General features: G+C 40.7%; 1 protein-coding gene across 1 annotated transcript; it reads left to right on the top strand.

Annotated features, from left to right (window-relative positions):
• The first annotated feature begins 7,449 nt into the window (after window positions 1-7,449).
• Window positions 7,450-13,204, top strand: LOC136792024 (zinc finger protein with KRAB and SCAN domains 8-like). The gene is made up of 4 exons (XM_067006618.1): window positions 7,450-7,580; window positions 8,553-9,061; window positions 9,352-9,481; window positions 12,339-13,204. Exons 2-4 carry the CDS (start codon window positions 8,633-8,635, stop codon window positions 13,100-13,102), a joined length of 1,323 nt encoding a protein of 440 aa, XP_066862719.1. The 5' UTR covers window positions 7,450-7,580; window positions 8,553-8,632; the 3' UTR covers window positions 13,103-13,204.
• Window positions 13,205-13,496: the final 292 nt, after the last annotated feature.

Below are 13,496 nucleotides of genomic sequence, written 5' to 3'. Positions count from 1 at the left end.
ATGGTAGTTCTATTTTTAGTTGTTTAAGGAACCTCCATACTGTTCTCCATAGAGGCTGTATCAATTTACATTCCCACCAACAGTGCAAGAGGGTCCCCTTTTCTCCACACCTCCTCCACTATTTATTGTTTGTAGATTTTTTTATGATGGTCATTCTCACCCGTGTGAGGTGATACCTCATTGTAGTTTTGATTTGCATTTCTCTAATGATTAGTGATCCCTTTTTATCGTGTTAGTATATCTGAGAAATGCAGCAAATATCTGTGGTAAATCATTTCACAAAATTTCCTATCCGTTGTTTAAAAAAAAAGATGGTGAAATATGGGTGGGCCATGTGTACATGTGATATGCTGAACACAGACCGTATTTATCTCATTCATCTTTGTGTTTCTAATATATAAAATAGTGACTGACGCAGAGAAGGCTTCTGACACATGCTGTTGAATGACTGCTTGAAGGACTCTTTATGGGTTGGTATCTATTCAGCCTGAAGAGGGATCTCTAATCGTTTGCTATAGGATCTTTCCTCTTCCCAGACCTGGTCAAGAAATGACCTTGGGCGCTCAGTGGGGATTGATTACAAACTCATCTCATGGTGCATCATGATCACTGGTCTGTGTGTGGCCTTACTTTCAATTTTATACATTTAGGCTTTTAACCAGCTCCTTATAAACAGTCTTGGTCTGAACACCTTTAGGAGTTTTTCTGGAAAACATATGCAGGAATGAAATTGCTGTGTCATAGGTTATGCACTATGTCAATTTTACTAGCAGGTAATTATTCCTGTTCCTTGGGAACTAAGAGATCTATCTGGTGCCTTACATGATCATGATGTCACCTTTTCTGTGTGGGTTCCTAAGAGCAGCAGATATCCCAACCAGCCAGGCACCCTCTCATCTGGTGAGGATGGGGTGAGGTGAATCTCCAAGGTAGGAATAAAGAAACTTCAACTTCAAGAATAATGCCTGACTTCTCAGGGTCTGTTGAAGCAAACTGATTCTACTATTTAACATACAGTGTGGGGCTTCCCTGGTGGCGCAGTGGTTGAGAATCCGCCTGCCGATGCAGGAGACATGGGTTCGTGCCCTGGTCCGGGAAGATCCCACATGCCGCGGAGCAACTAAGCCCGTGAGCCATGGCCGCTAGGCCTGCGTGTCCGGAGCCTGTGCTCCGCAACGGGAGAGGCCACAACAGTGAGAGGCCCGCATACCGCAAAAAAAAAAAAAAATACAGTGTGGTTAGGGACTTACCTGGTAGTCCAGAGGATAAGACTCCGTGCTCCCAATGCAGGGGGCCTGGGTTCAATCCCTGGTCAGGGAACTAGATCCCACATGCCACACCTAAGTGTTCGCATGCCTTAACTAAGAAGCCCACGTGCTGCAACTAAAAGATCCCACATGCCACAACGAAGATCCTGCATGCTGCAACTAAGACCTGGTGCAGCCAAAAATAAATACTTTTAAAAATACTGAAAAAAATAAAATACAGTGTGATTAAAAGCTACATATCAGACCATGTTGTGGATAAAGGGGAAAATGAAAGGTTTTTCCCTTCTACCTAAGAACATCATCCCAGAAAGGGCGTGTACCGAGTGCATAGGTCCTGACATTGGGCCTGGAGACACCAAAATTGGATTCTGGGGACTGCCAAGGTGAGAGTGCTGGTAAATTCCTTCCCTTTGGTGTGTGGGACCCCAGATGACCACACTCTAAAAATAAGGGTGAACCACACACAGACAGGCTCGCCCAGTGGGCTGCTGCTCAGCTTTTGAATTTCCCAATTTCTACAGTTGGATTTAAGTGATTCCATAATGCTAATGCCCTCAGGTACCAGGAAATCCTCTCTGTAATGACGTAATAGTCTATTAGCTCTCAAATTATTTTTACAAACAATTTTTTTTTTTTTTTTTTTTTTTTTTTTTGCTGTATGTGGGCCTCTCACTGTTGTGGCCTCTCACTGTTGTGGCCTCTCCCATTGTGGAGCACAGGCTCCGGACGCGCAGGCTCAGCGGCCATGGCTCACGGGCCCAGCCGCTCCACGGCATGTGGGATCTTCCCAGACCAGAGCACGAACCCGTGTCCCCTGCATCGGCAGGTGGACTCTCAACCACTGCGCCACCAGGGAAGCCCTTACAAACAATTTTGAGGAAACTTTTTTTTAAACTAGGCACAAGACAAGACAAAGAATGCAAAGAAAAGTCAACAGAAGCAATTGAGAGTAGAAACATTTCTACTGGTAATTCAGAATTTGAGTTACTGGGCACAGATTTTAAAATAATACGTACAATGTTCAGAAATGAAAGATAAGAATTTTAACAAAAAATGGGGAACAATGAAAAGAACTAAATGGAAATTCTGAAATTCAAAAACAAAGAATTTGTGGATGCATATAGCAGCAGATGAAACAGCTGAAGAAAAAAATGAGTGAATTACATAGTTGAGAAGAAAATATCTAGAATGAAGCACAAAAAGGACAAAAAGGATGGATTATATAGGAAAAGGGTAAGAGACAGAGAATACAGATCTAAAATATTTGTAATTAGGGTTGCAGGAGAAATTAACAAAAACGAAGCCAGACACAATATTTAAATACATAAGAGCTTCCTAAAATTTAATTTAGACACGTGGTTAGCTCCACTGACAACCAAGCCCCAATCCTTAGGTGCTTTCCAAAAGTCACCCCATTAACATAAAAGATCTCAACATTGAGGAAATTCCAAGGTTTTTAGGAGCCTAGTGCCAGGAATGAGGAGAAAGACCAAATATATTTCTCTTATTATAAATCACAATAATCACAGGTACAATCTACCAAAACCCCAACAAGGATAAGTAGATCATCTGATTGGCCTTTATCTATTAAAGAAATTGAATCAATAATTAATCATCTTCCAAAACAGCACCAGTGCAGGTGGGTTCACTGGTAAATTCTACCAAACATTAGAGTAGAAATTTTATAAGTATTATTTCTTAACAGATAATAGAAGCAGAGGGAATACTTCCTAATTCATTCTGTAAGGCTAGAATTACCCCAATACCAAAACTTGACAAAGACATTACTTGAAAGGAAAACTACAGACCAATATATTTCATGAATAGATGCAAAAATCTGCAACAAAATATTAGTAAGTTGAATCCAACAATGTATAAAAAGAATTATATGACATGACCAAGTGGGATTTATCCCAGGTATGCAAGTTTGGTTCACCATTTAAAAATCAGTTAATGTAATCCATCACATCAATAGGCTAAAGAAGAAAAAATATATAATCACGTCGATAGATGCAGAAAAAGCATTTGACAAAATCTAACACCCTTTCATAATAAAAATTCTCAGCAAACTAGGGATGGAGAGGAACTTCCTCAACTTGATAAAGAACATCTACCAAAGACTCCCCTGGTGGCACAGTGGTTAATAATCCGCCTGCCAATGCAAGGGACACGGGTTCGAGCCCTGGTCTGGAAAGATCCCACTTGCCTCAGAGCAACTAAGCCCATGTCCCACAACTACTGAACCTGCACTCTAGAGCCTGCGAGCCACAACTACTGAAGCCGGTGTGTCTAGAGCCCATGCTCCGCAACAAGAGAAGCCACTGCAATGAGAAGCCCATGCACCACAACAAAGAGTAGCCCCCACTCACCGCAACTAGAGAAAGCCCACGTAAAGCAATGAAGACCCAACACAGCCAAAAATAAATAAATAAATAATAATAATAAAAGATAAGCAGTAGCTTCAAAAAAAAAATCTACCAAAACTACAGCTAACATCATACTTAATGGTAAAAAACTAGGTGCTTTCCTGCTAAGATGAGGAGGAATAGGACAAAGATATCCCTTCTCACTTCCATTCAACATCATACTGGAAGACTTAATGCAAATAGAGAGCCCAGAAATAAACCCACACACCTACAGTCAATTAATCTTTGACAAAGGAGGCAAGAATATACAATGGGGAAAAGACAGTCTCTTCAGCAAGTGGTGTTGGGAAAGCTGGACAGCCACATGTAAATCATTGAATTTAGAACACTGCCTCACACCATACACAAAAATAAACTCAAAATGGCTTAAAGACTTAAATATAAGACATGGTGCTGTAAAGCTCCTAGAAGAGAACCTAGACAAAACATTCTCTGACATAAATCGTAGCAATGTTTTCTTAAGTCAGTCTCTCAAGGCGATAGAAATAAAAGCAAAAATAAACAAATGGGACCTAACCAAATGTATAAGCTTTTTTTGCATAGCAAAGGAAACCATAAACAAAATGAAAAGACAGCCTACAGAATGGGAGAAAATATTTCCAAATGATGTGACAGACAAGGGCTTAATTTCCAAAATGTACAAACAGCTCATACAACTCAATAACAACAACAAAAACCCAATCGAAAAGCGGGCAGAAGACCTAAATTGACATTTCTCCAGAGAAGACACACAGGCCAACAGGCACATGAAAAAAATGTTCAACATCAACTAATTATTAGAGAAATTCAAATCAAAACTACAATGAGGTATCACCTTACTCTTGTCAGAATGACTGTCATCAAAAAGTATACAAATAGGGACTTCCCTGGTTGTCCACTGGTTAGGACTCCATGCTCCCAATGCAGGGGGCCTGGGTTCAATCCCTGGTCAGGGAACTAGATTCCACATGCACACCACAACTAAGAATCCGCATGCCACAATTAAGACCTGGCTCAGCCTAAATAAATAAATAAATAAACAATAAAGAGGTAGATTGGTAATTTTAAAACAGTATACAAATAATAAACGCTGGAGATGGTGTAGAGGAAAAGGAACCCTCCTACACTGTTGGTGGGAATGTAAATTGGTACAGCCACTTTGGAAAACAGTATGAAAGTTCCTTAATAAACTAAAAATAGAGTTACCATATGATCCTGCAATTCCACTCCTGCGCCTATATCTGGAGAAAACTATAATTTGAAAAGATACATGCACCCCAATGTTCATAGCAGCACTCTTTACAATAGCCAAGACATGGAAGCAACCTAAATGCACATTGATAGAGGAATGGATAAAGAAGATGTGGTATGTATATGCAGTGGAATATTACTCAGCCATAAAAAAGAGTGAATGAAATAATGCCATTTGCAGCAACATGGTTGTACCTAGAGATTATCATACTAAGTGAAGTAAGAGAAAGAAAAATATCATACGATATTGCTTATATATGGAATCTAAAAAAAGAGAGAGAGAGATACAAATGAACGTATTTACATAACAGAAATAGACTCACAGACATAGAAAACAAACTTATGGTTACCAAAAGGGAAGGAGAGGGAGGGATAAATTAGGAGGTTGGTATTAACACATACACACTACTATATATAAAATAGGTAGCCAACAAAGACCTACTGTATAACAGGGAACTATACTCAGTATTTTGTAATAACCTATAAGGGAAAAGAATCTGAAAAAGAACATATAGGGACTTCCCTGGTGGTCCAGTGGTTAAGACTCAATGCTCCAATGCAGGGGCCCCGGGTTCAATCCCTGGTCAGGGAACTAGATCCCGCATGCCGCAACTAAAAGATCCTGTGTGCCACAACTAAGATCCAGTGCAGCCAAATAAATAAATAAATGTTAAGAAAAAGAAAAAAAGAACACATATATATTCTTTTTTATGGATATGTATATAACTGAATCACTGTGCTGTACACCTGAAACTAAACACAACATTGTAAATCAACTATCCTTTAATAAAATGAATTTTTTTAAAGAAGGACTGTTATCTGAAATATACAAAGAACTCCTAAAACTCAACAATAAGAAAACAAACAACTCAGTTTTTTAAATGGGCAAAATATCTGCACAGACACCTCACCAGAGAAGATATACAGATGGTAAATAACCATATGAATAGATGCTCCACATCATATGTCATTAGGGAATTGCAAATTAAAACAAGGAGATACCACTACACACCTATTAGAATAGCTAAATTGTTAAACAGTGACAACTCCAAATGCTGATGAAGATGTGGAGCAACAGGAACTCTCATACGTTCTTTGTGGGAATGCAAAATGGTATAGCCACTTCAGAAAACAATTTAGCAGTTTCTTACAAAAGTAAACATACTCTTACCATATGATTCAGCAATTGCACTCCTTGGTATTTATCCAAATGAATCGAAAACATGTGTCCACACAAAACCTGCATAAGGATGTTCATAGCAGCTTTATTCATAATTAATAAAACTTGGAAACAAGAAAGATTTCCTTCAGTGAGAGGATAAACTGTGGTACATCCAGACAATAGAATACTCAGCAATAAAAAGAAATGAACTATTATGCTATGAAAATCCATAGAGAAATGTTATATGCTTTTTCCTAAGTGAAGAGGCCAATCTGAAAAGGCTACAAACTCTGGTTCCAACTACATGACATTGTGGAACAGGCAAAACTATGGAGACAGTAAAAGGATCAGTGGTTGCTGGGGGTTATAGGGTTTGGAATGTGGTAATGATGAATGGGTGGAGCATAGGGGATTTTTAGGGCCGTGAAACTGTTTAGTATGATGCTTGTAATGGTTGATGCATGTTATTGTGTTTTCTAAAGCCATAGAATGTATTACACAGTTTATATTAACCTTAATATAAACTATGGACTTTAGCTAATAATACTTTATCAATATTGGCTCACTGATTGTAACCAAAGATACCACACTAATGCAAGATGTTAATAATAATAGGGTTTTTGTGTAGCCGGGGAGGGGGTTTGGAGGGGCCATGTGGGAAGTCTATACTTTCTGCTACATTTTTTCTGTAAACCTAAAACTACTATTTAAAAATAAAATCTAGGGCTTCCCTGGTGGCGCAGTGGTTGAGAGTCCGCCTGCCGATGCAGGGAATACGGGTTCGTGCCACGGTCCGCGAGGATCCCACGTGCCGCGGAACGGCTGGGCCTGTGAGCCATGCCCCCTGGGCCTGCGCGTCCGGAGCCTGTGCTACGCAGCGGGAGAGGCCACGGCAGTGAGAGGCCTGCGTACCGCAAAAAAATTTAAAAAAATAATAATTTTTTAAAAAGTCTATTAGGTTTTTTAAAACTATTTTTCAGCAAAAAGACATCGGTTGGGAGTAAAAAGGGAAGTGGGAGCCGATATCTGGTGTTCATATAACAAAGAGCTCATATCCAGAATGTAAAAAGAACTTTCACTCATCAATAATAAATACACTACAGAAATGGCTCTGAGCTAACTCCTGGAATGTGGCAAGTCTCAGCAACCTTGTGGGTGATTTGAACTTTATCGACTGGCTCAGATTTCCTCAGGAGAAGGCAGAGTGTGAGAATGAGGGGAATAAAAATCCAAACGCCAGAATGAAGCGCTCCTCCCGCCCTGGCCGAACCTGGTGAAGGCAGTAAAGCCGGAGGAGTAGTAAGGTTGATCATAGAGAGGACCGCGCCTCCGGATTCCTAGGCGGGCACCGGAAGTGGCCTCGTGGTTCTGGGCGCCTTTTGCTCGGCCGTTTTGGGTTCCTGGTTGGCCCGGCGGGATGGTGGTTTAAGATTTTGCCATAACTACCTGCCAGAGCTAATCTCCAGGGAGCGCCAGTCATCCCCAGAGCTGCGGGTGAGCGGTCGGGCTTCTCCCCAGCCAAGCTGCAGAACGCCCCATCCCTGTTGTCCCACAGGCCAGAAGTGGGACGGGGAGGGGGTCTTTGCGGCTTGCGTGTCCTGTGCTCCCCCCAGCACGTGCACACAATGCTTGGTAACGAGCTCAGTGACGATTTGTCTGTACTGTTCGGTTTGGATTTGTCGCTGTTATTTTTACTTTATAATATAGCATAAACCACCCAGATTTTGCTTAATTCTCATTCTTTCATACACGATGGAGGCGGGGCGGGGGAGGTGCGGTGGGAGAGGGAAATGTCTCAGCTGAGGGTTAGATGCTTAATCCTTTATTCCCTGAACGAACACTATAACCACTTTATGGAGCTGTAGTGTATTACTCCTCTGTATAAGTAGTTTGATTCCTTTAAATGTCGTTAAAAGTTTTACTGGAAAAATAACTGACTTGGCTCACGTGTTATATTGTCATAGTAAGTTTAACTAAAGTGTGGCAAGATCCATCTTCCCTTACCTTGCTAAGGATCAGGAAGCCTCCTTTTCCCTCTACAGGAGTGTCCCAAGACCCATCCTGCCCTGCTGAAACAGTTCTATGAAGGGGTGGTAGATTATGAGTATACATGAAAGAAAGCCTTGGCAAGTGAGCTACGGTGGTCCCCAGCCTTGGCTCATGTGCTTTTTTCTTTCTGTAATGTAGTTCTTATAAACTAAAAAGTCTTTAAATTCTGAGAATGTGGCCTTATTTCTCACAATAGAAGTTCTAATACTAATATTTATGTGCACTTTTCTGTGTATATCAGCAGCCAAGTGCCCTTTCTCAGTAATTCTGATCTATTTTCACGGATCTCAGAAATATTATCCTACTAATGTTCCGCTACTCAGGAACATCACCTTGGCAGTGAGTCTTCATTATTAATAACACAGGTTCTTGACTGCTGTAGTTATTCTGCTGTTTTAATAGTGTGTTCTCCCACAGGAGTGCTCTGATCCTAAGGTTCTTCCTGATTCCTGGTATGTAAGACAAGTGAATCCTGTCCTGAGCCATTGCACTCTAAGATGTCCACCAAGTTGAGAGAACACGCAGCCTTGACTCCTGTGGTGCACACTCGAGAGGAGCAGGAGGGACTGAGAATCGTTAAGGTAGAGGAAGAGGAGAACCATGCTCGGGAGCAGAAGCCTCGCCAACCAGAGAATGTGCACCCTTATCAGGAACTTTTCCGCCAGTGCTTCAGGCAGTTCCATTACCAGGCGGCCCCTGGACCTCGAGAGGCTCTGAGCCGGCTCCGGGAGCTCTGCCAAAAGTGGCTGCGGCCTGAGATGCACAGCAAGGAGCAGATCCTGGAGATGCTGGTGCTGGAGCAGTTCCTGACCATCCTGCCTGAGGAGCTGCAGGCCAGGGTATGGGAGTATCATCCAAGGAGTGGAGAGGAAGTGGTGACTGTGCTGGAAAATCTGGAGACAGAACTTGGAGACAAAGGACAACAGGTGGGAAAAGGGTAATCTATTGTTCATTTATGAGAACCCCAAGGGTCTACCAGCAGAGAGAGTGGGCATGGGTAAGCAAGAGGATTTTATGACCATTATTTTATGGGTTGACACATTATCCTCTGTTTTCCCTTTAAAGCTCTGCTGCTTTTGTGAACTGATTAAGACACTGGTTTCTTCATCATTCTGCTTTCTGTACCCATAGGAAATTTTATGTTTAATCAAACTTTGAGGTTTAGTTAGCTATTGCTGATCCTCTCATGAAGCCAGCTCTTCTTGTATGTCCTTAGGTCCAAGCCAGTGCACATTACAAACAAGAAGTGCTGTGGAAGGAAGTAGGACCTGTAAGTCTCACAAATCAGTCACTTAACATCCAGCTGAAGTGTGATCCTTGGGAGCATTTTCCTCTGCAAGAGAATGGTAAGCTTTAAAATGTCAATCTTTTGTGATCTTTTGGAAGCACTGAGTATAGCATCTGCTAGGAAGCAGTATTTCTGGTGAAAAAGGTGGTATCTAGAATAGCTGAATAATTTTAACACCAGAAGGTTATGTACAAAGTGAGCATATCTAGAGTTGATTTAATTTTGCATTGGGTTATATGGTATTTTTTAATTGGGTTATGATAGTGGTTTACAATTCTAACTGTGAATCCAAATCATTATGGAACCATTTTAACAATACAGATACCCAGATCTACCATAGATTTACTACAGTGGGCCCTAGTACTATATGTTTTAATTAGCTACTATAGAACAATAGTGGTAGCTTATATTTTAAAAATTCAAGTAGTATAGCAAAATACAAAATGAAAATAAAAGTTCCATTCTGAAGAGTTAACCACTGTTAACATTCTCTAGTATATACTTCTAAAATTTTTCTTGTATATTCAAGCCTCTCCCCACTTTTTAGGGAAAATGGTATCATGATGTATTGACTATATTTTTAAATTTTTTTATATTATTGATGCTCTGGCATTTGGGGCCTTGATCATGGACAGACTGTCCTTCCCAGGGCTGGCTAATTCCTAGAGACAGCAAAGGACTCCCCTGCCAAGTGGGCCTTTCATATATAGTCCAACCAATCTGGAGCCCAGTCCCCCAACCATCTCCTTTATCAAGCCTTCACATACCAAGCCAGTATTCCCCCTGCCCTAAATCACCCCAGGGTCAGATACCAGAGAACTAGAGACCATCCCTATAGCCCAGAGTGTGCCAAAAGTATTCAAATTATCCATCCTAGGCTTACTCAGCATACCTACCCTTCCTTATTCATTCCCTCCTGGGGAAACTCCAATAAAGGCTCTAGGCCATGCTCTCCCCTCTTTCCCTTCTGCCTCCTGATCGATCGTGGTGCTTTCCCATGCAGCCCTGCATGGCAGACTATGTCTTCTGTTCCTTGGGATCTACGAGTGTAAAATATTTCTTCGTATAGTCCTTTCCATTTCTGCGTGTCTTACCATACCCGCTTAAAACAAATCCTGGATACATTTTAATATATATTATACACACCACTTTGCATTTTGCTTTTTTTTTATCTAATGAGAATATTCAGGACATTTTTCATTCATGCACCAAATATTTATTGAACAACAACTATGTGTCCAGCAGTATTCTAAGCATTGGGGATACAGAGGTGAACAAGAAGGCCAACATCTCTGCCCTCATGCAACTTACATTCTAGTTAAATCAGTGGGTACCACAATCTCAGTTCCTTCATTCAGTTGCAGTCAATGTTTGTGGCCTAGAGAAAACATGCAGAAATAATGTTATTCTTATCAGTAGAGTTATTTTATTCTTTTTGATATTTAGTTTTCTGTTGCATACATGTATAATAGTTCATTTAATAGTCTCCTACTGATGTGCATTTAGGCTGTTTCCAGTATTTTCGTTATTTTATTTATTTGTTTATTTATTTATTTATTTGGTCGCGCCATGTGGCTTCTGGGATCTTAGTTCCCCTACCAGGGATTGACCCTGCACCCACAGCAGTGAAAACATGGAGTCGTAACCACTGGACCACCAGGGAATTCCCTCTATTTGTTATTTTAAACACTGCATCAGTGGATGTCTTTATGTAAAAGTCTTTCGGCTCTTGTGTGAAAATATTGGAGGAAAAAAATTCCTTTAAATACATTGAGAGATTGATAGTCACTGGATTAAAGTAGAAAACTTATTATGTAGGCGACAAAGTTATAGTGATTACTTCTAGGGAAAGTAAAAGGACACAGGGTGATGGAGAAAGATGAATTGGGATTTGGACTTTTTACTTTTATACCTTTTGTACTGTTGAAATTTTTACCATGAGTATCTATTCTTTTTATAGTAAAAATAAAGAGCATGATCTTTGAATTCAGATAAACCTGAGTTTCAGGCCAAGCTTTATCACTTAATAGTCATGTGATCACAGACCAATTATTTAATTTCTGTGTTTCAGTTGCTGTATCTATTACCCAGCTCATTATGTTGCTGTGAGCATCACCAAATATTGGGTGATCACTTGGTGTTTTAGCTATCCCATTTCCATGTAACAAACCACTCCAAAACTTAGTGGCTAAAAGGAACAACCATTATGTTATCTCTCACAGTTCTCTGGATTGACTGGGATAAACAGGATGGTTCTTCTACTGTACATGATATCAATTTAAGCTGTAGTTATGGGGGGCTTGCCTGGACTGTGATGCTCAAGATACTTCACTCACTTCTCATACTTTAGCAGGAGATGGCTAGAAAACTGGGCTTAGCAAGATTCTGAGATGGATGGGCCTCAGGTTATCATTCTCTCACTCTTCATGTATCTCTTTAGCGGGGTAACTGGACTTCTTACATGGTAACTCAGGGATCTCAAAAGCATCTTTTTAAAGTCTTAATCCTTGAACTGACGTATCATCACTTTCACCATATTCTGTTGGGTAAAGCAAGTCACAGGCCAGCCTAGATCCTGTGTGGGAGGGGGTTGGACTACACAAGGGATGAATGCTAGAAGGTATGTTCTTTGGGGACCCTTTGAAGACTCTTGGGAAATTTACATTTCTTTCCTGCCATTCTGAGTTTTTAGATCTGGGCTGGGGCCCAAAAGTATTTTATTTATTTATTTTTATTCTCTATGACTCATAGGTGCAGTGAGTATTAAAAACCATTAGGATGATAGTTCTTGCTTATTTAGCATAATCCTTGATATTAATAAGCACTCATAATGTTATCAATTATTATTACTAATCTTACTTCCAAACGTTTATGTGGGACATATGGCACTTTAAATAATCGTCTTGCTCTTTCAGCAGGAGCTGAGACCAGGAGTATGACTGGTGAATTTGCTCCAAAGCAGATTTCTGCAGAAAGGAATTCATTGGTTGCTTTCCAGGATCCAAAGTGTGGAGAAACTTTTCAATATAGGGGTAAATCAGAACAGCAAAAGGTCAACCCCATGAGAGTAAAACGACACAAATGTAAGGAGTGTGGAAAGGCCTTTGCTCAGAGCTCAGGGCTTGTTCGACATTGGAGAATTCACACTGGAGAGAAACCTTATAAATGCAATCAATGTGGAAAAGCCGTCAGTTATAAATCAGCCCTTCTTTCACACCAGGAAATTCATAATAAAATAAAACGCTATCACTGTAATGAATGTGGGAAAGCCTTCAGTCAAAACACAGGCCTGGTTCTTCATCAGAGGATCCATACTGGGAAAAGACCTTATGGATGTAAAGAGTGTGGTAAATCCTTTAGTCAAAGTTCACACCTTATTGGACATCTGAGGATCCATACTGGAGAGAAACCCTTCAAATGTAATGAGTGCGAGAGGGCCTTCACTCAGAGGTCAGGACTCATGGAACATCAGAGAAGTCACACTGGAGAGAAACCATATATGTGTAAGGAATGTGGGAAAGCTTTCCGAGGGAGCACCAGCCTTACTCAGCACCTGAGGATCCACACTGGGGAGAAGCCCTATCAGTGTGAGGAATGTGGACGAGCCTTCATTCAGAGGTCAAGCCTTGTTCGTCATCAGAGGATCCACAGAGGGCAGAAGTCTGTTTCTGTATCCTAATTGTAAGAAGGCCTTTAATCATAAATCAGGCCTTACTGAACACTTTAGAAAGCTATACTGAATACAGACCCAATCACTGTGTAATAAATTCAAGAAATTAGGCATGTGGTGTCTCCATTGTTATTCAAAGTAGTCAAACTAGAAGAGATTCTGATATCATCCAACAGAGTGAAAGAAGCTGGTAGCTTGTCACTGGAGCAGACCATTCACATTTTGGCCTGAGTCTGTTGTGGATGCTGCTATTTCTTTCTCCCATTCTTTTGGTCCTTCTCCTTGTGGTCCTTCAGCACTTTTGCTCCTTGAAGTCACTACCATCACATACCCTGAATAGCCTGATGATACAGTGGCTCTCAGATTTTGAACAGAAGACCACTGAGACTGTTAGTGTGCATAC

The sequence above is a fragment of the Kogia breviceps genome, chromosome 10, assembly GCF_026419965.1.
Source record: "Kogia breviceps isolate mKogBre1 chromosome 10, mKogBre1 haplotype 1, whole genome shotgun sequence".
Taxonomy (NCBI): domain Eukaryota; kingdom Metazoa; phylum Chordata; class Mammalia; order Artiodactyla; family Physeteridae; genus Kogia; species Kogia breviceps.
Note: the sequence above shows the minus strand (reverse complement) of the source record. Positions and strands in the feature narration are given on the sequence as shown.

Coding starts and splice junctions, on each gene's coding strand:
- LOC136792024 (XM_067006618.1), top strand. CDS start 8,633: ATGTCCACCAAGTTGAGAGAACACGCAGCCTTGACTCCTGTGGTGCAC. Junction 9,062..9,351: donor TTGGAGACAAAGGACAACAG/GTGGGAAAAGGG, acceptor GTATGTCCTTAG/GTCCAAGCCAGTGCACATTA. Junction 9,482..12,338: donor TTTTCCTCTGCAAGAGAATG/GTAAGCTTTAAA, acceptor TTGCTCTTTCAG/CAGGAGCTGAGACCAGGAGT.